The sequence below is a fragment of the Aquarana catesbeiana genome, linkage group LG12 (assembly GCF_042186555.1).
Source record: "Aquarana catesbeiana isolate 2022-GZ linkage group LG12, ASM4218655v1, whole genome shotgun sequence".
NCBI lineage: Eukaryota > Metazoa > Chordata > Amphibia > Anura > Ranidae > Aquarana > Aquarana catesbeiana.
Window position 1 is genome coordinate 2554394 of NC_133335.1, and position 28000 is coordinate 2582393.

General features: G+C 50.0%; 1 protein-coding gene across 3 annotated transcripts in view; it reads left to right on the forward strand.

Moving 5' to 3' along the window:
* TRIM25 (tripartite motif containing 25) overlaps positions 1-28000 on the forward strand; it is a 50540-nt gene that overhangs the window by 15314 nt on the left and 7226 nt on the right. For 2 of the 3 annotated variants that reach the window (XM_073607116.1, XM_073607115.1), the window contains exons 5-11: positions 3203-3262; positions 3597-3665; positions 12479-12538; positions 12882-12956; positions 15078-15137; positions 25723-25791; positions 25874-25991. In XM_073607116.1, coding sequence (XP_073463217.1) covers positions 3203-3262; positions 3597-3665; positions 12479-12538; positions 12882-12956; positions 15078-15137; positions 25723-25791; positions 25874-25991 — 511 coding nt within the window. Of the gene's footprint in view, positions 1-3202; positions 3263-3596; positions 3666-12478; positions 12539-12881; positions 12957-15077; positions 15138-25722; positions 25792-25873; positions 27418-28000 lie in introns of those variants that run through there. The other variant, XM_073607114.1, reaches the window with a different exon arrangement.

Genomic DNA, 28000 nt, shown 5'->3' on the forward strand with positions numbered 1-28000 from the left:
AATTTATCAGGTTCAACATTTTTAAAAGTAACAGACTGTCTCTGTGGCTTATGGGTCTTGTACCCAACTAACTGTAGCATTCTCTACCTTTCTCCCATTCTCCCTTCTGATTGGCTGGGACTTGTAGTTCTGCCATCTTTGATTGGGAGTTGTATAATCACACTATTCAAGGGATGTCAGGCTATAACTGTGGTACGGAGTAAATGGACACCAAAGGGCATTTCTAAGTGTAGCAAGTTAGTGTTTATTATTAAGAACAGTAAAAAGCACATTGTCATGAATCTGCAGTAATGTTTCATGCCCTGTCTGTCTGTTTACCTCTCTGGTCTGTGTATCAGCTTAAAGTGATTGTAAAGGAACGTTTTTTTTTTTTTTTTTTTTTAAATAACAAACATGTCATACTTACCTCCACTGTGCAGCTCATTTTGCACAGAGTGGCCCGATCCTCGTCTTCTGGGGTCCCCCGACGGCTCCTTCCTGCATCAGATAACCCCCTAGGAGAAGCGCTCTCACAGGGGGGTTGCCTTGCGGGCGCGCTCCCAAGTCCAGCATTTGCGTCCATAGACACGAATGCCGGACTCGGAACCGCCCCCCGGTGCCCGCGTCATTGGATTTGATTGACAGCAGCGGGAGCCAATGGCTGTGCTGCTATCAATCTATCCAATCAAGAGACGGGACCCTGTGGAGAGAGGGTGCTAGTACCCCGACCTTGGCGTGCCCCTCTGACCATCCCTGTCTGCTAGTAATTCCGACCTTGGCTTGTTCTCCTGACTATTCCTGTCTGCTAGTAACCCCGACCTTAGCGTGCCTTCCTGACCATTTCTGTCTGCTAGTAACCCCAACCTTGACGTGTCCCTCTGACCATTCCTGTCTGCTAGTACCCCAACCTTGGCGTGTCCCTCTGATCATTCCTGTCTGCTAGTACCCCGACCTTGGCGTGTCCCTCTGATCATTCCTGTCTGCTAGTAACCCCGACCTTGGCGTGTCCCTCTGACCATCCCTGTCTACTAGTACCCCGACCTTGGCGTGTCCCTCTGACCATCCCTGTCTACTAGTACCCCGACCTTGGCGTGCCCCTCTGATCATCCCTGTCTGCTAGTAACCCTGACCTTGGCGTGTCCCTCTGACCATCCCTGTCTACTAGTACCCCGACCTTGGCGTGCCCCTCTGATCATCCCTGTCTACTAGTACCCCGACCTTGACGTGTCCCTCTGATCATTCCTGTCTGCTAGTAACCCTGACCTTGGCGTGTCCCTCTGACCATCCCTGTCTACTAGTACCCCGACCTTGGCGTGTCCCTCTGATCATTCCTGTCTGCTAGTAACCCTGACCTTGGCGTGTCCCTCTGATCATCCCTGTCTGCTAGTAACCCTGACCTTGGCGTGTCCCTCTGACCATCCCTGTGTACTAGTACCCCGACCTTGGCGTGTCCCTCTGATCATTCCTGTCTGCTAGTACCCCGACCTTGGCTTGCCCCTCTGATCATTCCTGTCTGCCAGTAATCCCGATCTTGGCTTGTTCTCCTGACCATCCCTGCCTGCTAGTAGCCCAACCTTGGTGTGACTTCCTGACCATCCCTGTTTACTAGTAACCATGACCTTGGCGTGTCCCTCTGACCATTCCTGTCTGCTAGTAATCCCGACCTTGGCATGCCTTCCTGACCATTTCTGTCTGCTAGTAACCCCAACCTTGGCGTGTCCCTCTGATCATCCCTGTCTGCTAGTAACCCCAACCTTGGCGTGTCCCTCTGACCATCCCTGTCTGCTAGTACCCCGACCTTGGCGTGCCCCTCTGATCATTCCTGCCTGCTAGTACCCCGACCTTGACGTGCCCCTCTGATCATTCCCGTCTGCTAGTAACCCTGACCTTGGCGTGTCCCTCTGACCATCCCTGTCTGCTAGTAACCCCGACCTTGGCGTGTCCCTCTGACCATCCCTGTCTGCTAGTACCCCAACTTTGGCATGTCCCTCTGATCATTCCTATCTGCTAGTACTCCGAACTTGGCGTGTCCCTCTGACCATTCCTGTCTGCCAGTAATCCTGACCTTGGCGTGTCCCTCTGATCATCCCTGTCTGCCAGTAACCCCGACCTTGGCGTGTCCCTCTGATCATCCCTGTCTGCCAGTAACCCCGACCTTGGCGTGTCCCTCTGATCATTCCTGTCTGCTAGTAACCCCGACCTTGACGTGCCCCTCTGATCATTCCCGTCTGCTAGTAACCCTGACCTTGGCGTGTCCCTCTGACCATTCCTGTCTGCTAGTAACCCCGACCTTGGCGTGTCCCTCTGATCATCCCTGTCTGCTAGTTGCCCCAACCTTGGCTTGTTTTCCTGACTATTCTGTGTTTAACTCTGAACTGCTGCTTCCACTCTGTCCAGCAGAGCCAGTCGGTGAGCATGAGCTGAGAGACCCCGGGGGCCATGACCTGGAGTCAGCCGCAGCCAAATCCTCACCACTAGAGGCTCTGGTGAATACCTGCTTGCTCTTAGACTCTGCACCCTGGGGAATCTTACGCTCTAGCTTCCTGCTTGGTCCTTTTCAATGTTCAGGTGGATATTCTTTCCTGAACCACCCAGAGCTCCATCCGCAGCAATCAGCTGTAGGGTCCACAACCTTAGCGGTGTGCTCCTAACCCCAGCGGTGTGTATCTGTCACCTATGTCAGGCGACCCGACACACATTCACATTTAGTAAGATAAAAGAAGGCACATCCTAAAACCAAGGGAAGTCATCTTGGGGACCCAGGCCAAACTACAGCAGTCCAGGAGGTGTAGGGTGAAGCTGCCTGCACCATATAGGGCTACATCATCATCAGAGCCAGTTGGACAGCGTGGTAATATTCCAGGATGACGTCAGATGCTGGGGGGCGTGGAGGGGGCGTGGCTATACATTTCAAGGCGGTAACGCCTCTTTCTCAAGCCTGCCACAAGCTTGAGAAAAAGTTGTTCCAGCCTTGAAGCGCGTAGCCACGTCCCCGTCATCTGCCATCAGTCTGGTAAGGAGCTGCTCTGGGGCCAAGCAAGCGGTCATTATATGGACTTATGAACTGTGTTTTCATTTTTGCGGCTGCTGGCGGTGTTTGCTCCATAAACTTATCTTATTTTACTAAATATGGTACAGACCATCCTCTAATACTGGTCACTGACCTCACTCTCTCTCCGAGAACCCAGAAACCACCTAACCTCCTCCTCTTCCGTCCATACAGAGGAAGCACCAGAGCAGAGACCACCCAGGACGCCGGAGCCGGGGCCCTGGCCAGAGCCAGGTAAGGACACTGTGATATGATGGAATGATACGGGGGGGGGGGGTCACAGAATACTCTGCCCTATCCTAGGAGGGGATTCTCTATGTAGTTATCACTACAAATCCTAAATCTTTAAACCAACATTTCATCCACGATGATTCCACCTCCTGTGATGAGATATCTGTCACCCCTTTATAGGATGTCTTCTTTGTTCTCCATCCATACACATCGGAGCTTCTCAGAAGACGATGTAATACCGGTCACCAGCCTACAGGGGGCGATGTGGTGCCTTTACATGGCTGCCACCTAATAGGGGAATATGTCAGGACTCTCATCTGCCTTTCTCTCCATACAGCGGAGTTCACTAAATGGAAACCTTCCCCCCAGAAGTCCGAGGATAGCTTTGAGAAGCCGTACCAGAAGAGTAAGTGTCTCTAGTAAATCTGCTGGGAACTCGAACAGTGAGATCTCCCTTCCCAGGGGGGCTGCTTTCAATGGTTAAGGGGTATTTAACATTACTCCTTGAGGCCCCTCATAAACATATAAAAAGGGTGTGTGGAGGGTCGGGGGACTTAAAGCAGCATGGTTAAATAAATCTTGAGCCAAGTGCAGGGGTCAGGAGTATATAACTCACAGAGCACAGGAGTCAGGAGTATGTAACTCACAGAGCACAGGAGTCAGGAGTATGTAACGCACAGAGCGCAGGGGTCAGGAGTATGTAACGCACAGAGCGCAGGGGTCAGGAGTATGTAACGCACAGAGTGCAGGGGTCAGGAGTATGTAACGCACAGAGCGCAGGGGTCAGGAGTATGTAACGCACAGAGCACAGGGGTCAGGAGTATGTAACACACAGAGCACAGGAGTCAGGAGTATGTAACGCACAGAGCACAGGGGTCAGGAGTATGTAACACACAGAGCACAGGAGTCAGGAGTATGTAACGCACAGAGCGCAGGGGTCAGGAGTATGTAACACACAGAGCACAGGAGTCAGGAGTATGTAACGCACAGAGCACAGGAGTCAGGAGTATGTAACACACAGAGCGCAGGGGTCAGGAGTATGTAACGCACAGAGCGCAGGGGTCAGGAGTATGTAACGCACAGAGCGCAGGGGTCAGGAGTATGTAACGCACAGAGCGCAGGGGTCAGGAGTATGTAACACACAGAGCGCAGGGGTCAGGAGTATGTAACGCACAGAGCGCAGGGGTCAGGAGTATGTAACACACAGAGCACAGGAGTCAGGAGTATGTAACGCACAGAGCACAGGAGTCAGGAGTATGTAACACACAGAGCGCAGGGGTCAGGAGTATGTAACGCACAGAGCGCAGGGGTCAGGAGTATGTAACGCACAGAGCGCAGGGGTCAGGAGTATGTAACGCACAGAGCGCAGGGGTCAGGAGTATGTAACGCACAGAGCGCAGGGGTCAGGAGTATGTAACGCACAGAGTGCAGGGGTCAGGAGTATGTAACGCACAGAGCGCAGGGGTCAGGAGTATGTAACGCACAGAGCACAGGGGTCAGGAGTATGTAACACACAGAGCACAGGAGTCAGGAGTATGTAACGCACAGAGCACAGGGGTCAGGAGTATATAACTCACAGAGCACAGGAGTCAGGAGTATGTAACACACAGAGCGCAGGGGTCAGGAGTATGTAACGCACAGAGTGCAGGGGTCAGGAGTATGTAACACACAGAGCACAGGAGTCAGGAGTATGTAACGCACAGAGCACAGGGGTCAGGAGTATATAACTCACAGAGCACAGGAGTCAGGAGTATGTAACACACAGAGCGCAGGGGTCAGGAGTATGTAATGCACAGAGCGTAGGGGTCAGGAGTATGTAACGCACAGGGGTCAGGAGTATGTAACGCACAGGGGTCAGGAGTATATAACTCACAGAGCACAGGAGTCAGGAGTATGTAACGCACAGAGTGCAGGGGTCAGGAGTATGTAACGCACAGAGCTTAGGGGTCAGGAGTATATAACTCACAGAGCACAGGAGTCAGGAGTATGTAACACACAGAGCACAGGGGTCAGGAGTATGTAACGCACAGAGCGTAGGGGTCAGGAGTATGTAACGCACAGGGGTCAGGAGTATGTAACACACAGAGCACAGGGGTCAGGAGTATGTAACGCACAGAGTGCAGGGGTCAGGAGTATGTAACACACAGAGCACAGGGTTCAGGAGTATGTAACGCACAGAGCGCAGGGGTCAGGTGTATGTAACACACACAGCGCATGGGTCAGGAGTATGTAACACACAGAGTGCATGGGTCAGGAGTATGTAACGCACAGAGCGCAGGGGTCAGGAGTATATAACTCACAGAGCACAGGAGTCAGGTGTATGTAACGCACACAGAGCGCAGGGGTCAGGAGTATGTAACACACAGAGCGCAGGGGTCAGGAGTATGTAACGCACAGGGGTCAGGATTATGTAACGCACAGAGCGTATGGGTCAGGAGTATGTAACACACAGAAGCGCATGGGTCAGGAGTATGTAACACACAGAGCGCAGGGGTCAGGAGTATGTAACGCACAGAGCGCAGGGGTCAGGATTATGTAATGCACAGAGTGCAGGGGTCAGGAGTATGTAACGCACAGAGCACAAGAGTCAGGTGTATGTAACGCACACAGAGCGCAGGGGTCAGGAGTATGTAACACACAGAGCGAATGGGTCAGGAGTATGTAACGCACAGAGCGCAGGGGTCAGGAGTATGTAACGCACAGAGCGCAGGGGTCAGGAGTATGTAACGCACAGAGCGCAGGGGTCAGGAGTATGTAACGCACAGAGCACAGGGGTCAGGATTATGTAACGCACAGAGCGTATGGGTCAGGAGTATGTAACACACAGAAGCACATGGATCAGGAGTATGTAACACACAGAAGCACATGGGTCAGGAGTATGTAACACACAGCGCAGGGGTCAGAAATATGTACGCACAGAGCGCAGGGGTCAGAAATATGTACGCACAGAGCGCAGGGGTCAGAAATATGTACGCACAGAGCGCAGGGGTCAGGAGTATGTAACGCACAGAGCACAGGGGTCAGGATTTTATAACGCACAGAGTGCAGGGGTCAGGAGTATGTAACACGCAGGGGTCAGGAGTATGTAACGCACAGAGCACAGGGGTAAGAAGTATGTAATGCACAGAGCGCAGGGGTCAGGAGTATGTAACGTGCAGGGGTCAGGAGTATATAACTCACAGAGCACAGGGGTCAGGTGTATGTAACGCACAGGGGTCAGGAGTATGTAACGCACAGAGCGCAGGGGTAAGAAGTATGTAATGCACACAGAGCGCATGGGTCAGGAGTATGTAACGCACAGAGCGCAGGGGTAAGAAGTATGTAATGCACAGAGCGCAGGGGTCAGGAGTATGTAACGTGCTGGGGTCAGGAGTATATAACTCACAGAGCACAGGGGTCAGGTGTATGTAACGCACACAGAGCGCAGGGGTCAGGAGTATGTAACACACAGAGCGAATGGGTCAGGAGTATGTAACGCACAGAGCGCAGGGGTCAGGAGTATGTAACGCACAGAGCACAGGGGTCAGGATTATGTAATGTACAGAGCGTATGGGTCAGGAGTATGTAACACACAGAAGCACATGGGTCAGGAGTATGTAACACACAGCGCAGGGGTCAGAAATATGTACGCACAGAGCGCAGGGGTCAGAAATATGTACGCACAGAGCGCAAGGGTCAGGAGTATGTAACGCACAGAGCACAGGGGTCAGGATTATATAACGCACAGAGCGCAGGGGTCAGGAGTATGTAACACGCAGGGGTCAGGAGTATGTAACGCACAGAGCACAGGGGTAAGAAGTATGTAATGCACAGAGCGCAGGGGTCAGGAGTATGTAACGTGCAGGGGTCAGGAGTATATAACTCACAGAGCACAGGGGTCAGGTGTATGTAACGCACAGGGGTCAGGTGTATGTAACGCACACAGAGCGCATGGGTCAGGAGTATGTAACGCACAGAGCGCAGGGGTAAGAAGTATGTAATGCACAGAGCGCAGGGGTCAGGAGTATGTAACGTGCTGGGGTCAGGAGTATATAACTCACAGAGCACAGGGGTCAGGTGTATGTAACGCACACAGAGCGCAGGGGTCAGGAGTATGTAACACACAGAGCGAATGGGTCAGGAGTATGTAACGCACAGAGCACAGGGGTCGGGATTATGTAACGCACAGAGCGTATGGGTCAGGAGTATGTAACACACAGAAGCACATGGGTCAGGAGTATGTAACACACAGCGCAGGGGTCAGAAATATGTACGCACAGAGCGCAGGGGTCAGAAATATGTACGCACAGAGCGCAGGGGTCAGGAGTATGTAACGCACAGAGCACAGGGGTCAGGATTATATAACGCACAGAGCGCAGGGGTCAGGTGTATGTAACGCACAGGGGTCAGGTGTATGTAATGCACACAGAGCGCATGGGTCAGGAGTATGTAACGCACAGAGCGCAGGGGTCAGGAGTATGTAACGCACAGAGTGCAGGGGTCAGGAGTATGTAACACACAGAGCACAGGGGTCAGGAGTATGTAACGCACAGAGCGCAGGGGTCAGGTGTATGTAACACACACAGCGCATGGGTCAGGAGTATGTAACACACAGAGTGCATGGGTCAGGAGTATGTAACGCACAGAGCGCAGGGGTCAGGAGTATATAACTCACAGAGCACAGGAGTCAGGTGTATGTAACGCACACAGAGCGCAGGGGTCAGGAGTATGTAACACACAGAGCGCAGGGGTCAGGAGTATGTAACACACAGAGCGCAGGGGTCAGGAGTATGTAACGCACAGGGGTCAGGATTATGTAACGCACAGAGCGTATGGGTCAGGAGTATGTAACACACAGAAGCGCATGGGTCAGGAGTATGTAACACACAGAGCGCAGGGGTCAGGAGTATGTAACGCACAGAGCGCAGGGGTCAGGATTATGTAATGCACAGAGTGCAGGGGTCAGGAGTATGTAACGCACAGAGCACAAGAGTCAGGTGTATGTAACGCACACAGAGCGCAGGGGTCAGGAGTATGTAACACACAGAGCGAATGGGTCAGGAGTATGTAACGCACAGAGCGCAGGGGTCAGGAGTATGTAACGCACAGAGCGCAGGGGTCAGGAGTATGTAACGCACAGAGCGCAGGGGTCAGGAGTATGTAACGCACAGAGCACAGGGGTCAGGATTATGTAACGCACAGAGCGTATGGGTCAGGAGTATGTAACACACAGAAGCACATGGATCAGGAGTATGTAACACACAGAAGCACATGGGTCAGGAGTATGTAACACACAGCGCAGGGGTCAGAAATATGTACGCACAGAGCGCAGGGGTCAGAAATATGTACGCACAGAGCGCAGGGGTCAGAAATATGTACGCACAGAGCGCAGGGGTCAGGAGTATGTAACGCACAGAGCACAGGGGTCAGGATTTTATAACGCACAGAGTGCAGGGGTCAGGAGTATGTAACACGCAGGGGTCAGGAGTATGTAACGCACAGAGCACAGGGGTAAGAAGTATGTAATGCACAGAGCGCAGGGGTCAGGAGTATGTAACGTGCAGGGGTCAGGAGTATATAACTCACAGAGCACAGGGGTCAGGTGTATGTAACGCACAGGGGTCAGGAGTATGTAACGCACAGAGCGCAGGGGTAAGAAGTATGTAATGCACACAGAGCGCATGGGTCAGGAGTATGTAACGCACAGAGCGCAGGGGTAAGAAGTATGTAATGCACAGAGCGCAGGGGTCAGGAGTATGTAACGTGCTGGGGTCAGGAGTATATAACTCACAGAGCACAGGGGTCAGGTGTATGTAACGCACACAGAGCGCAGGGGTCAGGAGTATGTAACACACAGAGCGAATGGGTCAGGAGTATGTAACGCACAGAGCGCAGGGGTCAGGAGTATGTAACGCACAGAGCACAGGGGTCAGGATTATGTAATGTACAGAGCGTATGGGTCAGGAGTATGTAACACACAGAAGCACATGGGTCAGGAGTATGTAACACACAGCGCAGGGGTCAGAAATATGTACGCACAGAGCGCAGGGGTCAGAAATATGTACGCACAGAGCGCAAGGGTCAGGAGTATGTAACGCACAGAGCACAGGGGTCAGGATTATATAACGCACAGAGCGCAGGGGTCAGGAGTATGTAACACGCAGGGGTCAGGAGTATGTAACGCACAGAGCACAGGGGTAAGAAGTATGTAATGCACAGAGCGCAGGGGTCAGGAGTATGTAACGTGCAGGGGTCAGGAGTATATAACTCACAGAGCACAGGGGTCAGGTGTATGTAACGCACAGGGGTCAGGAGTATGTAACGCACAGAGCGCAGGGGTAAGAAGTATGTAATGCACACAGAGCGCATGGGTCAGGAGTATGTAACGCACAGAGCGCAGGGGTAAGAAGTATGTAATGCACAGAGCGCAGGGGTCAGGAGTATGTAACGTGCTGGGGTCAGGAGTATATAACTCACAGAGCACAGGGGTCAGGTGTATGTAACGCACACAGAGCGCAGGGGTCAGGAGTATGTAACACACAGAGCGAATGGGTCAGGAGTATGTAACGCACAGAGCGCAGGGGTCAGGAGTATGTAACGCACAGAGCACAGGGGTCAGGATTATGTAATGTACAGAGCATATGGGTCAGGAGTATGTAACACACAGAAGCACATGGGTCAGGAGTATGTAACACACAGCGCAGGGGTCAGAAATATGTACGCACAGAGCGCAGGGGTCAGAAATATGTACGCACAGAGCGCAAGGGTCAGGAGTATGTAACGCACAGAGCACAGGGGTCAGGATTATATAACGCACAGAGCGCAGGGGTCAGGAGTATGTAACACGCAGGGGTCAGGAGTATGTAACGCACAGAGCACAGGGGTAAGAAGTATGTAATGCACAGAGCGCAGGGGTCAGGAGTATGTAACGTGCAGGGGTCAGGAGTATATAACTCACAGAGCACAGGGGTCAGGTGTATGTAACGCACAGGGGTCAGGTGTATGTAACGCACACAGAGCGCATGGGTCAGGAGTATGTAACGCGCAGGGGTAAGAAGTATGTAATGCACAGAGCGCAGGGGTCAGGAGTATGTAACGTGCTGGGGTCAGGAGTATATAACTCACAGAGCACAGGGGTCAGGTGTATGTAACGCACACAGAGCGCAGGGGTCAGGAGTATGTAACACACAGAGCGAATGGGTCAGGAGTATGTAACGCACAGAGCACAGGGGTCGGGATTATGTAACGCACAGAGCGTATGGGTCAGGAGTATGTAACACACAGAAGCACATGGGTCAGGAGTATGTAACACACAGCGCAGGGGTCAGAAATATGTACGCACAGAGCGCAGGGGTCAGAAATATGTACGCACAGAGCGCAGGGGTCAGGAGTATGTAACGCACAGAGCACAGGGGTCAGGATTATATAACGCACAGAGCGCAGGGGTCAGGTGTATGTAACGCACAGGGGTCAGGTGTATGTAATGCACACAGAGCGCATGGGTCAGGAGTATGTAACGCACAGAGCGCAGGGGTAAGAAGTATGTAATGCACAGAGCGCAGGGGTCAGGAGTATGTAACGTGCTGGGGTCAGGAGTATATAACTCACAGAGCACAGGGGTCAGGTGTATGTAACGCACAGGGGTCAGGTGTATGTAACGCACACAGAGCGCATGGGTCAGGAGTATGTAACGCACAGAGCGCAGGGGTAAGAAGTATGTAATGCACAGAGCGCAGGGGTCAGGACTATGTAACGTGCTGGGGTCAGGAGTATATAACTCACAGAGCACAGGGGTCAGGTGTATGTAATGCACAGGGGTCAGGTGTATGTAACGCACAGGGGTCAGGTGTATGTAACGCACACAGAGCGCAGGGGTAAGAAGTATGTAACGCACAAAATACAGGCCTTGAGAGTCCCAATGCTGCGACCATCTGCATTTTGTTTCTTCTATATGACACTTATAGAGCGGCTGGCTTCTGTCCCCGCAGCCTGACACCCCTTCATCACAGAGAAGAGGGGCTCACGTCTTACAAGTGGTGGGGGAGGCAATGAGTGGGGGCAGAAGACAGAAGTTTTATAAGTGTCATATTGAAGGGAAAAAAGGAAACGGTCATCCTGACCCGAGGAGCTTCCCCCTGAAGACTGACAGTTGTCCTAACACGAGTACACCCTCCAATCTGCTGGGAGGTGACCCGTCAATGCTGGGACTCCAGAGGGAAATAATGCCGGAGCTCCTATTCCCGGGTGTGATGGAGAGCAAGTCTTACACATGAGTCAAAAAATGTCTTCGTTTTCATTTTCGTTTCATTTGTTTTTTTGTTTTGTTTTTTCGTTTTTCGGGTCATTCGTTATATATCAAAATGAGTTATTTTAAATAAATTAGAAAATTCAGAAATCTGAAATAGGAAAGAAAATCCGAAAATTCGAAAGAATGAAAATTCGGAAATCCGAAAATCCAAAAATAAGAAAGAGAATCCGAAAATTAGAAAGAACGAAAATCCCAAAATAATCGAAAATCCGAAAAGATAACTAATAATAACTAACTAATAAATGATAGGTATTGGAATTTCCTTTCAAATTTGGCTGTTAGTGATCGTAATGAAAACGAATTTATCCGAAGTTACGAATTATCCGAAATAATGAATGCCGCATCTAAATGAATGGAATGTAACGAATTATTATTAATAATAATAATAAAACATTTTTATTATTATTATTATTAATTTGTTACGTTCCATTCGTTTAGATGCGGCATTCATTATTTCGGATAATTCGTAACTTCGGATACATTCGTTTTCATTACGATCACTAACAGCCAAATTTGAAAGGAAATTCCAATACCTAGAATTTAATAGTTATTGTTAGTTTGTTATCTTTTCAGATTTTCGAGTTTTCTTATTTTCGGATTCTCGAATTAACGAATTTGTCGAATTTCTTTTGAAAAAACGAATTCGGAACGAAGCGAGTTGCGCATGTCTAGCAAATCTGCCAGGTTGAAGATTTTTGGAGGTAATAGATGGTCTCTGCAGATAATGGATCTCATCCTAAGCTAGTTGTAGTCGTCCTCTACCTTTCTCCCATCCTCCCTTCTGATTGGCTGGGACTTGTAGTCCCGCCTTCTCTGATTGTGGGTTGTACAATCGCACTTTCCAAGGGGCGTGGGGCTGACTGTGGTACAGTCCATCCTATAATACCGGTCACTGAATGTCCACCTAACCTCTTCCTCTCCCGTCCATACAGAGGAACCACTAGAATGGAGACCACCCAGGATGCCGGAGTTGGGGCTGTTACCGGAGCCAGGTAGGGACCCTGTGATATGATGGAATAATACGGGGGGAGGGGGAGGGGATTCTCTATGTAGTTATCACTACAAATCCTAAATCTTTGATTTTTTTTCTTATAATCATCATTTCATCCACGATGATTCCACCTCCTGTAATGAGATATCTGTCACCCCTTTATAGGATGTCTTCTCTGTTCTCCATCCATACACATCGGAGCTTCTCAGAAGACTGATGATGTAATACCGGTCACCTGCCTACAGGGGGCGATGTGGTGCCTTTACACGGCTGGCACCTAATATGGGAATATGTCAGGACTGGTATCACTTTATAACCTCTCATTTTCCTTTCTCTCCATACAGTGCAATTCAATAATTGGAAGCCTCCTTTCACCCCAAAACCCTTTGAGGAAAAGATTAAGAAGCGGCCCAAGAAGAGTAAGTGTCAATGTTAGGGTGCATGGGTAAGGGGGCAAAACTCAGAGTGCAGGGGTCAGGAGTGTGTAACATACAGCGTGCAGGGGTCAGGTGTGTGTAACGTACAGCGTACAGGGGTCAGGATTGTGTAATGTACAGGGGTCAGGAGTGTGTAATGTACAGATTTCAGGGGTCAGGAGTGTGTAATGTACAGAGTTCAGGGGTCAGGAGTGTGTAATTTACAGAGTACAGGGGTCAGGCGTGTGTAATGTACAGAGTACAGGGGTCAGGAGTGTGTAACCTACAGAGTACAGGGGTCAGGAGTGTGTAACGTACAGAGTGCAGGTGTCAGGAGTGTGTAACGTACAGAGTGCCGGGTCAGGAGTGTGTAACGTACAGGGGACAGGAGTGTGTAATGTACAGAGTACAGGGGTCAGGAGTGTGTAACGTACAGAGTGCAGGGGTCAGGAGTGTGTGATGTACAGAGTACAGGGGTCAGGAATGTGTAATGTACAGAGTACAGGGGACAGGAGTGTGTAATGTACAGAGTACAGGGGTCAGGAGTGTGTAATGTACAGAGTACAGGGGTCAGGAGTGTGTAATGTACAGCATGCAGGGGTCAGGAGTGTGTAACGTACAGCGTGCGGGGTCAGGAGTGTGTAATGTACAGAGTACGGGGACAGGAGTGTGTAATGTACAGAGTACGGGGACAGGAGTGTGTAATGTACAGAGTACAGGGGTCAGGAGTGTGTAATGTACAGAATGCAGGGGTCAGGAGTGTGTAATGTACAGAGTTCAGGGGTCAGGAGTGTGTAATGTACAGAGTGCAGGGGTCAGGAGTGTGTAATGTACAGAGTGCAGGGGTCAGGAGTGTGTAATGTACAGAGTGCAGGGGTCAGGAGTGTGTAATGTACAGAGTGCAGGGGTCAGGAGTGTGTAATGTACAGAGTGCAGGGGTCAGGAGTGTGTAATGTACAGCGTGCAGGAGTCAGGAGTGTGTAATGTACAGAGTACAGGGGTCAGGAGTGTGTAACGTACAGAGTGCAGGGGTCAGGAGTGTGTAACATACAGAGTGCCGGGTCAGGAGTGTGTAACGTACAGGGGACAGGAGTGTGTAATGTACAGAGTGCAGGGGTCAGGAGTGTGTAACATACAGAGTGCCGGGTCAGGAGTGTGTAACGTACAGGGGCCAGGAGTGTGTAATGTACAGAGTGCAGGGGCCAGGAGTGTGTAATGTACAGAGTGCAGGGGCCAGGAGTGTGTAATGTACAGAGTGCAGGGGCCAGGAGTGTGTGATGTACAGAGTACAGGGGACAGGAGTGTGTAATGTACAGAGTACAGGAGTCAGGAGTGTGTAATGTACAGAGTACAGGGGTCAGGAGTGTGTAATGTACAGAGTGCAGGAGTCAGGAGTGTGTAATGTACAGAGTACAGGGGTCAGGAGTGTGTAATGTACAGAGTACAGGGGTCAGGAGTGTGTAATGTACAGAGTACAGGGGTCAGGAGTGTGTAACACACCTATTGGGGATTCCAGCAGTAATTTCTTTCTGCCATAGTTCCCAGTCCTGTCCTTCTCCCATTTTAATCCCATCAGGGATGGTGGGACCCCTTGTACTGGTGGCAGACCCAGAAAATCAAATACCGAGATCCATGTAAACCCGATTATAAATTAAACTCTCGGTAATTAACCCTCTACAGCGTCTAACAAAATACAATGAGATATTAGTCCTGGGTGGAGTGACCCTTCAATAGGGATGTGTGCTGTTCACTTTCCAGTTCCCGGAGATTCCACCCTTGTGGCCCCTACATGAGGGCATAAGATGGCAGAGAGACATATGAAAGATCTTCCTGCTGGGTTAGAGATAGAGTTAGGACTAGAATATAGATAAGAAGGTCCCCCCCATGTCTGGACCCCTCACAGACCCCAGTGTCAGCCTTTTCCAAGCCATGAGAGGATGGCTTGCCCCCGAGGAAGGATAGCTCAGGGGGGGCACATTAGAGTGAGGATGACCTCCAATGTAAAACGATTGATTTATTAATCAGAAATCAGACACAGGGAGGGCACCACCCAAACCTGTGTAGGCACCTAGAGGAGACCCCTTATCTGATCCTCAATCAATTGTGTCCATCCTTGTTTTCCAGATAAACCAACGCCTCTTGGAAACAACCCACCGAACGCTGCGGAGTCCCATCTACCTGACGGTACGTACAATGGAGGTCCGATGAAAGGTCATCCGCCATTTCCTGGGAGGGGGGCGGAGTGTGGTGCTGGCGTTCCATCTAACAGGGAGGAGCAATAATTATCTGGTCTCCACCCCCCCCCCCCCCCCCCCAAGAGTCTGTTGTGTGTGGAACCCAAGGACAAAAGACGTTTGGCAATAATCATCTGCCACTACCAAATCATTTGACCACTTGACTTTAAGTGGTCATACCTAGGGGGTTGCCATCTTTTCTTCAAGCCAAACCCGGACATTTTAGCACCGCACACAAATTTATGTTAAGGGGGAACGCCCTGGTGTAAAGAAGGTCTCTGTAAGGGGGGGGGGGTTCTGCTCACCAAAAGTTCCCACTTTAGAGTTCTCAGTATTTCCCCTTAAATCAGGGTCCCAAAAGCCCTCCTTACATCAGAGTCCACAGGGCACCCCTTATATCTGAGTCCCTTTTATCTTGGTGTACAAAGGAAAGGAAAGGAGTGGAAACTAACCAGGAATTTTGGAGAACCCAACACTCTGTGTCACGTCCCAATGAAAAATATATGGAGAAAGAGTTTGCCCCAGGGATATTGCGGACAAAGAGGAAATTAAGAATAGGGTGCACCAAATAAGAGTATAAAGTAGGTAAAAAGTCTATAAACTTTATTAGTACAAAAATGAGCGACAATATGTGTATGTACAAAAATCACCTAAAAACAATGGGTAGAACACATAGCAAAGAATAAAACAGCTGCTGTACTCGGGACACACCGCAGGTCAAGACTGGGCGTCAAGATAATGTGGTGTGTGAGCCGAGATTCCCGACATGTTTGGGAAAGTGAGAGGGGGATTTGTGGAGGTAAATATTTCCTTCTTCAGGGGTTACATGAAAGCATGCTGTTCTATTTCTACTCAAGGAAAAAGGGAGGAGGTGTATCAATACTGAAGTAACATTTGTTATCATTTACAATTAGCTGGTTTGGCAACAATATGGCACATGTAGTAGATGGAATGAATATATCTTGTATTCACAACTCTGTGTTTTCTTTTCGACAATACAAGTCAGTAGGGAAGGCGGAAGGTCAGGTCTTAGATTCTGCTGAGCTGCACCTTCATAGTGTATTAATATGGCTTGAAGTGTTTGAGGATTCAATCCCATAAAGATGGGATGAAAAGCTGAAATAGTTGCAGCTAATTGAGTGGAAGCAGATCAGATATCCGCCTCGGAGCGATCCATCGAAGCTCACAAGGATAGCCCCTTACTGGTGGGAACAGATATCTGGTAGGAAAATAGAAAAGATGGATGTATATATGTATCAACAAGTCCTCTATAAAGCCAAACAAAGATACAGAAACTAACAGACGTGATCTACTGACCCCCAGAACTAAACCCTCGGAAACTTGCATCATTACCACTTATTCCAGTGACCATGCTCAAATTACACAAATCTGTAAAAAATATTGGCATCGTTCGACCTCAGATCCTGTAGTAGGACCTTTTGTACCTCCTGTTCCCACCATGACATATAGACGTGCTACCTCCTTGGGTGATCTCTTAGTGAAGAGTGAGTTTCGGGGATCCAAGAGAGGAGACCCATGCAGAACACTAAGAACTTTTCCTTATGGTTGATGCACATACTGCAAATATATGGACTCTAGAAAAGATATATACTTACCCAATGGAACGCGATTCATACCAAAACACTTTTCAAATCGCCAAACCAATGCAGTTGTCTATCTTCTACTATGTAGTTGCAATTGCTTCTATGTGGGCAAGACCACACAGAAGCTTTGGCAAAAGATTATACCGGGGATCCTCAAACTATGGCCCTCCAGCTGTTGGGGAACTACACATCCCATGAGGCATTGTGAAACTCTGACATTCACAGACATGACTAGGCATGATGGGAATTGTAGTTCCTGAACAACTGGAGGGCCATAGTTTGAAGACCCCTGTATTAGACCCATGCAGACAAGCAACCCTGATGTGCCCCTTGGCAGACAGATGTTTCACTTTTGGACTTTCTTCTGTGAATATGAGTTGCCTTGCCTGTGTTTTGCCACTAGAGGGTGTAAAAGCAACATACCTGGCTTCCAACATTCCAGGCTTCAGTATCAGCAAAGGCTTCTGTGGACAGCAATGCTCCCTCTCCGCTCTGTCAGCCATCAGTGGGGGTTTTGGGGCCCCTCCCCTCGATCTGTCCCCGCCATGGGACCGGCCTGTCCTCTCACACACGCGTAGGAAAAGTTTTCTTTCTTTTTTTAATAGAAAACAGGGGCGGAGCCTAAGAACACGGGGGCGTGGCTTAGACGCTACCAGTGTGCACGTGGAAACGGCATGCATGTGATACATGGCGCAGGAGCAAGGATTACTGGCTTTAAAAGCATTTCGCTCTGGAAGTGTCTGGTTGGCTGACGGAGGAACACAGAGCATACAAGGGCATGTAAGCTGTATGGGTGTTTGGATACAGGCATTTTCAAGAGGGCACGTTTTACTCAGCATTTATAGCGGCATTATTCATTTGCTGGACTAAAGCTCGGCAGTAGATGCACTGTGTTAGTACCTCTGCTTTTTGTGCTTAGGACTATGTCTTCCCGTAAAAAGGGGAATACAACACGGGGGAGCGCAAGGTCGCTGCGGTCAAAGTCTGAGTCTCCTAGTCACATGTCCGCAGTTCAATCCTCCCCTGAAAGACCTGGTGTATCTGGCCAGTCTGAGCCACCTAGACTCTCGGGCATTGTAGTGAGCTCCAAACATTTCGGCCTCTGCATACGTCACTGAGGACGATTTGGCTTTAGCTCTGGCTGGTTTGGAAGGGAAAATAGCTGATATGCTCACATCTTCCTCCCAGGAGGGGAGAAAACGCAGCAGATCCCCCTCTCCTGCCCTTGACCTTCCAGTATTGGAACCAGAAGGGGCAGGAGATATTGGGGTACCTTTGGGGGATCAGGCAGAAAGACGTTCGGATGACTCCTCTTGTGAGGGTTCAGCATCTGAAGAACTTTTCTCAACTTCGAAATCTCAGAAATTGCTAATCCAATCCCTTACGGAGTTGGTCCGTTCTGGATATAAGTTGCCCCCTGCAGTGGTGGATGAGGGTTTCTTCTCCTCCTTGGGTTCGCTAAGACCCCCACAGGGTTTTCATGCTTTCCCTATGCACCTGTTACTGGAGCAACTGATTTATGCTGATTGGGATCACCCAGATGAGCGGTTTTCTCCTCCTAAGAAGTTCTCTCTTCTGTATCCTATGGAGGAAAAGTTTACAAAGAGATGGGATTTGCCAGCGGTAGATGCTGCTATCTCCTCTGTGCTGTGGCTAAAGAACTGGTCAGCCGAGTTACCATGCAAGAAGCTCTTGGCTGGGTTTCCCTTTCATGGAGAAAGGTTGTTTGGGGAAGTTTTGGATAAATATATCCAAAAGATTTCTGGGGGTAAGAGTACCCTTCTGCCGGCTATGAAAAAGAATAAACATCCTTCTTTCAAACATGCTCCCCCCCATGCCTGGGGCAACAGCCTTCCAGGCAGTCTTGACGGCCTCCACCATCAGGGGCAAAAGAGTAAGCCTCATAACCAAACAGAGTCCCAAGGCTTCCTTGTGAAGGGGCACCCCCGCTCGATCGAGTGGGGGGGGAGACTTTGGTGGGTTCAGAAACTTGGCAAAAGGAAATCCAAGACAAATGGGTTCTCTCTGTGGTAGCCCTGGGCTACAGAAAAAATAATAAAATAGTGCAGCACAATAAAATTAAACGAATAGTCCATAGTAAAAATATTGGTACTGATATTAATAAACAATCAGCCAAAGATAGCAATACAGGCACTGGAATAAGTTAAAAAACAGCTTCCCCAAGTGAATCAGGCAGAGAGAACAATGTAGAAGTGATTGAGGTCCCTCCACCACAGGTAGTCCGAAGATTCGAAGTAGTTCCCTGTGCCCAGTTTCATTCAAGACTGTTGCCACACAGTATTCTGTCTGCTTGGAACAAACAGATCCAAGCCTTGGATTGTCCAATGAATCTGGCTCCAAAAGTACGCCAGAGTCTCAATTGGTGGTTGATAACCAGGAATTTATAGAAAGGAAAATCCTTCATTCCAGTTTCCTGGAGAGTAGTAACAACGGATGCCAGCCTATGGGGCTGGGGAGCAGTCCTAGAAGAGATCACGGTTCAAGGAAAGTGGTCAGAGTCCGAGAAGACCTTGCCCATCAATATCCTAGAGATTCGGGCAGTACGTCTGACTCTGATAGCCTGGACATTCAGGTAGCGGAATTCTCTTGTCAGGATATGATCCGACAATGCCACAGCAGTGGCCTATATCAATCACCAAGGGGGCACCAGAAGCCACGCAGCCCAAAGGGAGGTGGACCATTCTGTCTTGGGCAGAGAAACATGTTCCTTGCCTATCTGCAGTCTACATTCCAGCAGTGGAAAAATGGCAGGCAGATTTTTTAAGCCTTCAACAGTTGTTGCCGGGAGAGTGGTCTCTACATTCCTATGTCTGTTTAGGCCATATGCCAAAGATGGAGTACGCCAGACGTAGATCTGTTGGCGTCCACTTTGAGGCAAGAACAAGGGATCCACTTGCATTCGGAATAGATGTGTTAGTGACCCCATGGGATCCGTCTTCTCTGATTTATGCATTCCCTCCAGTTCAGCTATTACCATGGCTGCTCCACAGGATCAGGGAAGAAGGGAAGCTGGTAATCTTAGTAGCCCCGGCATGGCCCAGAAGACCCTGGTATGCAGGGATCGTGAGAATGGCAGTAGGGGAGTCATGGACTCTTTTATCTTGTCCGGACCTTCTGTCACAGAGACCGGTGTTCCATCCTGCCTTACTGACGCTAAATTTAACGGTGTGGCTATTGAAGCCCACATTCTAAAAAATCGGGGGCTTTCAGGTTCAGTAGTAACCACCCTGATTAATGCCAGAAAGCCGGCATCCAGGACCATTTATTACAAGGTTTGGAAGGCCTATGTCGCCTGGTGTGAAACCAAGAGTTGGCATCCTCGAAAGTATGTCATAGGAAGAATTCTGGCCTTTCTACAGTTAGGAGTAGAAATTAAGCTGGCCTTGAGTACAATCAAGGGTCAGATTTCGGCCTTGACAGTGTTTTTTCCAAAGGCCGCTTGCTTCACATTCTTTAGTCCGTTCATTCATACAAGGGGTAACTCGGATAACTCCGCCACTTAGAGCACCCTTGTGCCCATGGGATTTGAATCTGGTTTTATCAGTGTTACAAAGACAACCTTTTGAACCTATACGTAATATTCCTTTGCTCCTTTTGACAAGGAAACTGGTATTCCTAGTTGCGGTAACCTCCACAAGAAGAGTTTCAGAGTTGGCTGTTTTCTCCTGTTAAGAGCCATACTTCATCATTCATAAGGATAAGGTGGTGCTTCACCCTCACCCAACCTTTTTACCAAAGGTAGTGTCTGGTTTTCATCTGAATCAAGATGTTTCCCTACCTTCCTTTTTTCCAGAACCTTGTTCTGCAGAAGAAAAATTCTTGCATTCTCTCGATGTAGTGAGAGCAGTTAAGGCTTATCTGAAAGCGACAGCTCAGATGCGGAAAACTGATGTTTTGTTGTTTTGCCAGAAGGCCCTAGAAAGGGTCAGGGAGCATCGAAATCTACTATTGCTAATTGGATTCGTCAGGTGATTAATCAGGCCTATGGCCTGAAAAGAAAGGTTCCTCCCTTTCAGATTAAAGCGCACTCTACCTGGGCAGTCAGTGCTTCATGGGCAGTGCATCACCAAGCCTCTGTGGCTCAGATTTGTAAGGCCGCTACTTGGTGGTCAGTAAGATGGTAGGAGGACATCGCCTTCAGTACTGCGGGGAGCAGTATAGGGTCCTCACACCTGGCTTTGTGTCTCCCTCCTCTCAGGTGGCATTGCTTTGGGACATCCCATATAGTCATTACTATGGTGCTCTGTGTCCCGTGATGTTCGATAAAGAAAATAGGATTTTTATAACGGCTTACCTGTAAAATCCTTTTCTTGGAGTACATCACGGGACACAGAGCTCCCTCCCCTCTTATTGGGATATGTGTATATATTGCTTTGCTACAAAAACGGAGGTACTCCCGTTATGGGAGGGGTTATATAGGGAGGGGCACTTCCTGTTTTTTGGGTGTACCAGTGTCCATTCACCTATAGGTGGCGTATAACCCACATAGATATTACTATGGTGCTCTGTGTCCCATGATGTACTCCATGAAAAGGATTTTACAGGTAAGCTGTTATAAAAATCCTATTTTTCCAAAAAATTTGCATTTGGAAAACCACTGCGCAAATACCGTGTGACATAAAAAAATTGCAACACCCACCAATTTATTCTCTAAGGCAGGGGTCTCAAACTGGCGGCCCTCCAGGTGTTGCAAAACTACAAGTCCCATAAGGCATTGCAAGGCTGACATTTACAAGCATGACTCCCACAGGCAGAGGCATGATGGGACTTGTAGTTTTGCAACAGCTGGAGGGCCGCCAGTTTGAGACCCAAGCTCTAGGGCCTCCGCTAAAAATATATTAGGTCACCGGCCACTTTATTAGGTCCCCCTTACTAGTAGTGGGTTGGACCCCCTTTGGCCTTCATTCTTGGTGGAATAGATACAACAAGGTGTTGGAAACGTTCCTCAGAGATGTTCCTCCATAGTGACCTGATGACATCACACAGTTGCTGCAGATTTGTCGGCTGCACATCCATGATGCCGATCTCCCATTCCACCACAACCCAAAGGTGCTCTATTGGATGAGATGTGGTGAGTGTGGAGACCATTGGAGTACAGGGACCTCATTGTCCAGTGGTGAGATGATTGGAGCTTTGTGACATGGTGCATTATCCTGCTGGAAGGAGCCATCAGAAGATGGGGACATCCCATCCTCCACACCATTACACCCCACCACCAGCCTGAACCGGTGATACCCCATCCCCCCACACCATTACACCACCAGCCTGAACCGGTGATATCCCATCCCCCACACCATTACACCCCCACCATCAGCATGAACCGGTGATACCCCATCCCCCACACCATTACACCACCAGCCTGAACCGGTGATACCCCATCCCCCACACCATTACACCCCCACCACCAGCCTGAACCGGTGATATCCCATCCCCCACACCATTACACCCCCACCACCAGCCTGAACCGGTGATACCCCATCCCCCCACACCATTACACCACCAGCCTGAACCGGTGATATCCCATCCCCCACACCATTACACCCCCCACCACCAGCCTGAACCAGAGATATCCCATCCCCCCACACCATTACACCCCCACCATCAGCATGAACCGGTGATACCCCATCCCCCACACCATTACACCACCAGCCTGAACCGGTGATACCCCATCCCCCACACCATTACACCCCCACCACCAGCCTGAACCGGTGATACCCCATCCCCCACACCATTACACCCCCACCACCAGCCTGAACCGGTGATATCCCATCCCCCACACCATTACACCCCCACCAGCAGCCTGAACCGGTGATACCCCATCCCCCACACCATTACACCCCCACCACCAGCCTGAACCGGTGATATCCCATCCCCCACACCATTACACCCCCACTACCACCAGCCTGAACCAGTGATACCCCATCCCCCACACCATTACACCTCCACCACCAGCCTGAAAAGGTGATACCCCATCCCCCACACCATTACACCCCCACCACCAGCCTGAACCAGTGATATCCCATCCCCCACACCATTACACCCCCACCACCAGCCTGAACCGGTGATATCCCATCCCCCACACCATTACACCCCCACCACCAGCCTGAACCGGTGATATCCCATCCCCCACACCATTACACCCCCACCACCAGCCTGAACCGGTGATATCCCATCCCCCACACCATTACACCTCCACCACCAGCCTGAACCGGTGATACCCCATCCCCCACACCATTACACCTCCACCACCAGCCTGAACCGGTGATATCCCATCCCCCACACCATTACACCCCCACCACCAGCCTGAACCGGTGATATCCCCTCCCCCACACCATTACACCTCCACCACCAGCCTGAACCGGTGATACCCCATCCCCCACACCATTACACCCCCACCACCAGCCTGAACCGGTGATATCCCATCCCCCCCACCATTACATCCCCACCACCAGTCTGAACCGGTGATATCCCATCCCCCACACCATTACACCCCCACCACCAGCCTGAACCGGTGATATCCCATCGCCCACACCATTACACCCCCACCACCAGCCTGAACCGGTGATATCCCATCCCCCACACCATTACATCCCCACCACCAGTCTGAACCGGTGATATCCCATCCCCCACACCATTACACCCCCACCACCAGCCTGAACCGGTGATATCCCATCGCCCACACCATTACACCCCCACCACCAGCCTGAACCGGTGATATCCCATCCCCCACACCATTACACCTCCACCACCAGCCTGAACCGGTGATATCCCATCCCCCACACCATTACACCCCCACCACCAGCCTGATATCCCATCCCCCACACCATTACACCCCCACCACCAGCCTGAACCAGTGATATCCCATCCCCCACACCATTACACCCCCATTACCAGCCTGAACCGGTGATATCCCATCCCCCACACCATTACACCCCCACCACCAGCCTGAACCGGTAATATCCCCTCCCCCACACCATTACACCCCCACCACCAGCCTGAACCGGTGATATCCCATCCCCCACACCATTACACCCCCACCACCAGCCTGAACCGGTGATATCCCATCCCCCACACCATTACACCCCCACCACCAGCCTGAACCGGTGATATCCCCTCCCCCACACCATTACACCCCCACCACCAGCCTGAACCGGTGATATCCCATCCCCCACACCATTACACCTCCACCACCAGCCTGAACCGGTGATATCCCATCCCCCACACCATTACACCCCCATTACCAGCCTGAACCGGTGATATCCCATCCCCCACACCATTACACCCCCACCACCAGCCTGAACCGGTGATATCCCATCCCCCACACCATTACACCCCCACCACCAGCCTGAACCGGTGACACCCCATCCCCCACACCATTACACCCCCACCAACAGCCTGAACCGGTGATATCCCATCCCCCACACCATTACACCCCCACCACCAGCCTGAACCAGTGATACCCCATCCCCCACACCATTACACCCCCACCACCAGCCTGAACCGGTGATATCCCATCCCCCACACCATTACACCCCCACCACCAGCCTGAACCAGTGATATCCCATCCCCCACACCATTACACCCCCACCACCAGCCTGAACCGGTGATATCCCATCCCCCACACCATTACACCCCCACCACCAGCCTGAACCAGTGATATCCCATCCCCCACACCATTACACCCCCACCACCAGCCTGAACCGGTGATATCCCATCCCCCACACCATTACACCCCCACCACCAGCCTGAACCGGTGATATCCCATCCCCCACACCATTACACCCCCACCACCAGCCTGAACCGGTGATACCCCATCCCCCACACCATTACACCCCCACCACCAGCCTGAACTGGTGACACCCCATCCCCCACACCATTACACCCCCACCACCAGCCTGAACCGGTGATACCCCATCCCCCACACCATTACACCCCCCACCACCAGCCTGAACCGGTGATATCCCATCCCCCACACCATTACACCCCCACCACCAGCCTGAACCGGTGATTTAAGGCAGGATGGGTCAAAGTCTGACCCCACCATTTGAATGTCGGAGCTGAAATCCAGACTCATCAGACCAGGCAACGTTTTTTTCCAATCTTCTATTGTCCAGTTTTGGTGATCCTGTGCCGATTGTAGCCTCAGTTTCCTGTTCTTAGCTGACAGGAGTGGCACCCGGTGTGGTCTTCTGCTGCTGTAGCCTATCTGCTTCAAGGTTGGACGTGTTGTGTGTTCAGAGATGGTATTCTGCATACCTTGGATGTAACAAGGGGTTATTTGAGTCTTTCTATCATCTGGAACCAGTCTGCCCATTCTCCTCTAACCTCTGACATCAACAAGGCGTTTTCCTCCACACAACTGCCGCTCACTGGATATTTTCTCTTTTTCCCACCACTCTCTGTAATCCCGAGAGATGGTTGTGTGTGAAAATCCCAGAAATACTCAGACCGGCCCGTCTGCCACCAACAACCAACCCTGCCACCTTCAAAGTCACCGAGATCCCCTTTCTTCACCATTCTGATGCAGCAAGTCATCTTCATCACGCCTAGATGCCTAAATGCATGGAGTTGCTGCCATGTGATTGGCTGATTAGCAATTTGTGTTACCAAGCGATTGAGCCAGTGTACCTAATAAAGTGTCCGGTGATTGTAATGTTTGGGGGGGTTCTAAGTAATTTTCTAGCAGAAAATACAGATTTTTACTTGTAAACAGGTCAGGTCTTCAGGTGGGTAGAGAGGTTAAAGGAAGCCGGTGATGAAGGACATTCATTGGCAGCCATTGCTGGTCCCTCTTCCTGAATGTGGCATTAGCTTGGCTGTCATATCGATCGAATGACTTCTGTATGCAGGTTAGAAGTTGTGACTTGACACATAATGAAGATCCTAATGAAGACCCCCTTTATGTTTCAGCCAAGCCACAGAGAGCTCCTCGCCCCGCTGCCGCTGCACTGCCGGACTCCAGAGAACAACTCCTGAAATGTAAGTTCCACGCTGACACCCCTTGTGTGGTCAGATCTCCCCTCATCTATGACTTCTATCACTTGGTCTGTTTCCTCCTCAGATGCTGAGATCTTGTTTGTCGACGCTCGCACCGCTCACAAGAAGATCACCATGCAGGACAATTTCACCAAGATGATGGTCAGCGACGTCCCCCTAGGCTACCCGGATGACCCCTTAAGGTTTGTCAGCTGCTCCCAGGTGCTGGGTCGCCAAGGTTTCTCTAGCGGCATTCACTACTGGGAGGTGGAGAAGGAAGAAGGGAACTTCAGCGGCTTCGGCGTGGCCTACCAGAGCATCCCACGCATCGGAACGGAGAGCCGCCTTGGCCGCAACAAAGTGTCCTGGTGCATCGAGTGGTGCAATGGCAAGCTACAGGCATGGCATGATGACAAGCAGACCGACCTCACCACCCCCCACACCAACAAATACGGGGTGCTGCTGAACATTGACAACAGCTATGTGGCCTTCTACTGTATTGGGAAAAAATTTAGTCAGATTTACAAATTTAATGCCCGCTTTACCGAGCAAGTCTACCCCGCCTTCTGGATGTTCTCCAGTAAAACCGTCCTGTCTCTGTGCCAGTCCTACCACCTGTAGCTGTTAGCGGGAGCTTGTAATCATTAGAAGGGTGGTAATATTATGGGATTATGGGATAGTAATCATTGCAGGTGTATGAGTATTGTGATCAGATTGTTAGTCTTTCTCTTACCAGGGATAAAGAAATCCTAAAATGAGGCAGATTTCATGTGTAAAGTAAGCCAAAGCCATTGTTTTGGTGAAAGTACGGAAGGGTTTTTCTTTTTTCATTCTCTGTCTGTGAGAGAGATTTCCATCTACTTCCTGTCCTAGATACAGAGCAGGAAGTAAGGGGAGGGCTCTTTGAAGGTAGAGGATGTCCACCTCATAGACAGTTGTCACTGGAACAGTTGTCTTATTGGAGGATCTTTCCTCTGTTCCTCTTTCCGTGACAACATAAAACAGTTGGATTTCCCATGACTATCTGGGTTAGGACCCCATTCATTTTTTTCTTATTCTCTGTCCTAGGTGGGCGATTTCCATCTACTTCCTGTCCCAGATACACAGCAGGAAGTAAGGGGAGGGCTATTTGGTGTGAGAGGATATATCCTCATAGACAGTTGTCCCATTGGAGGATCTTCCCTCTTTTCCTCTTCTGATGACAACACAAAACAGTTGGATTTCCCATGACCTTCTGTCTCTGTAACAATGGCCACCAGGACAGATAGAGGAGGTGAATCTCACATAGACGGCAATAAATACCTGACAGAGGACCAAACCCTTCCATACTCCATCCAAGGAAGGTCTTATCTTTACATACGATGTAATTATACTTGCATATTTTCATAGATTTTTTTTGTGTTTCGTTCTATAGTTGGTGTCATTCATACAGAGGGCCCCTCATGTCTGCATGTTGCGGTGCCTGGTATGCATGTTGCATGTTTTAGGCGTGTTTTACATGTGTTACCAGTGATCTCTATATAATGAGCATTTTTCTGGAAACCAAATCAAAGAAACGGCAAGAGGACTGTTTCTTTTTTCTTTTTTTTTCCATTCTTTATTTATTTTATAATACAAACACAACATACACCAGAAAATAGTATGAAAAACACCCTAAAACATGCTTTCAATAAATAACCCCAACCAATCCCAAGAAACCCCCCCCCCCCCCATATCTTGCAGTATTTACTAAAGACGGAGGTTAACCTATTATTCTCCCAGACTTGACCCCTTTAAAATTAACGTGTAATCTCCTCAACGTATCTCCATGTTTTTTTAAATGCTTGCCACTTTTCCCATTTGTCTTTTCGCTCTGTCCCTTCATCTACTTCTGCTCCCCTATCATCATAACATTCTAAGTTCTGTATTTCGTTGACACGAAAAATCCAGTCCCGAATTTTTGGGCTCTCTGCTTCCTGACATTTTTTCGGGATCTGACTTTTTGCGGTATTCAACAAGGTAGGGATAATAGAAGCTTTATATTGTCTAACTGAGTCAGCTATCCCATGGAACAAACATGTCCACGGGTCTAACGTACTTCTTCTCCTAGGGTGTGGCTCTAATCGCGGCCTCCCGTGTCCTCCCCCCTCCCCCCAACTCCTCAGGGGGGGAGGAGGGGCGGGAGCGGGCGCAATAGGGTGGCCTATTCCTCCCCCAAACCCTTCAACCTCCC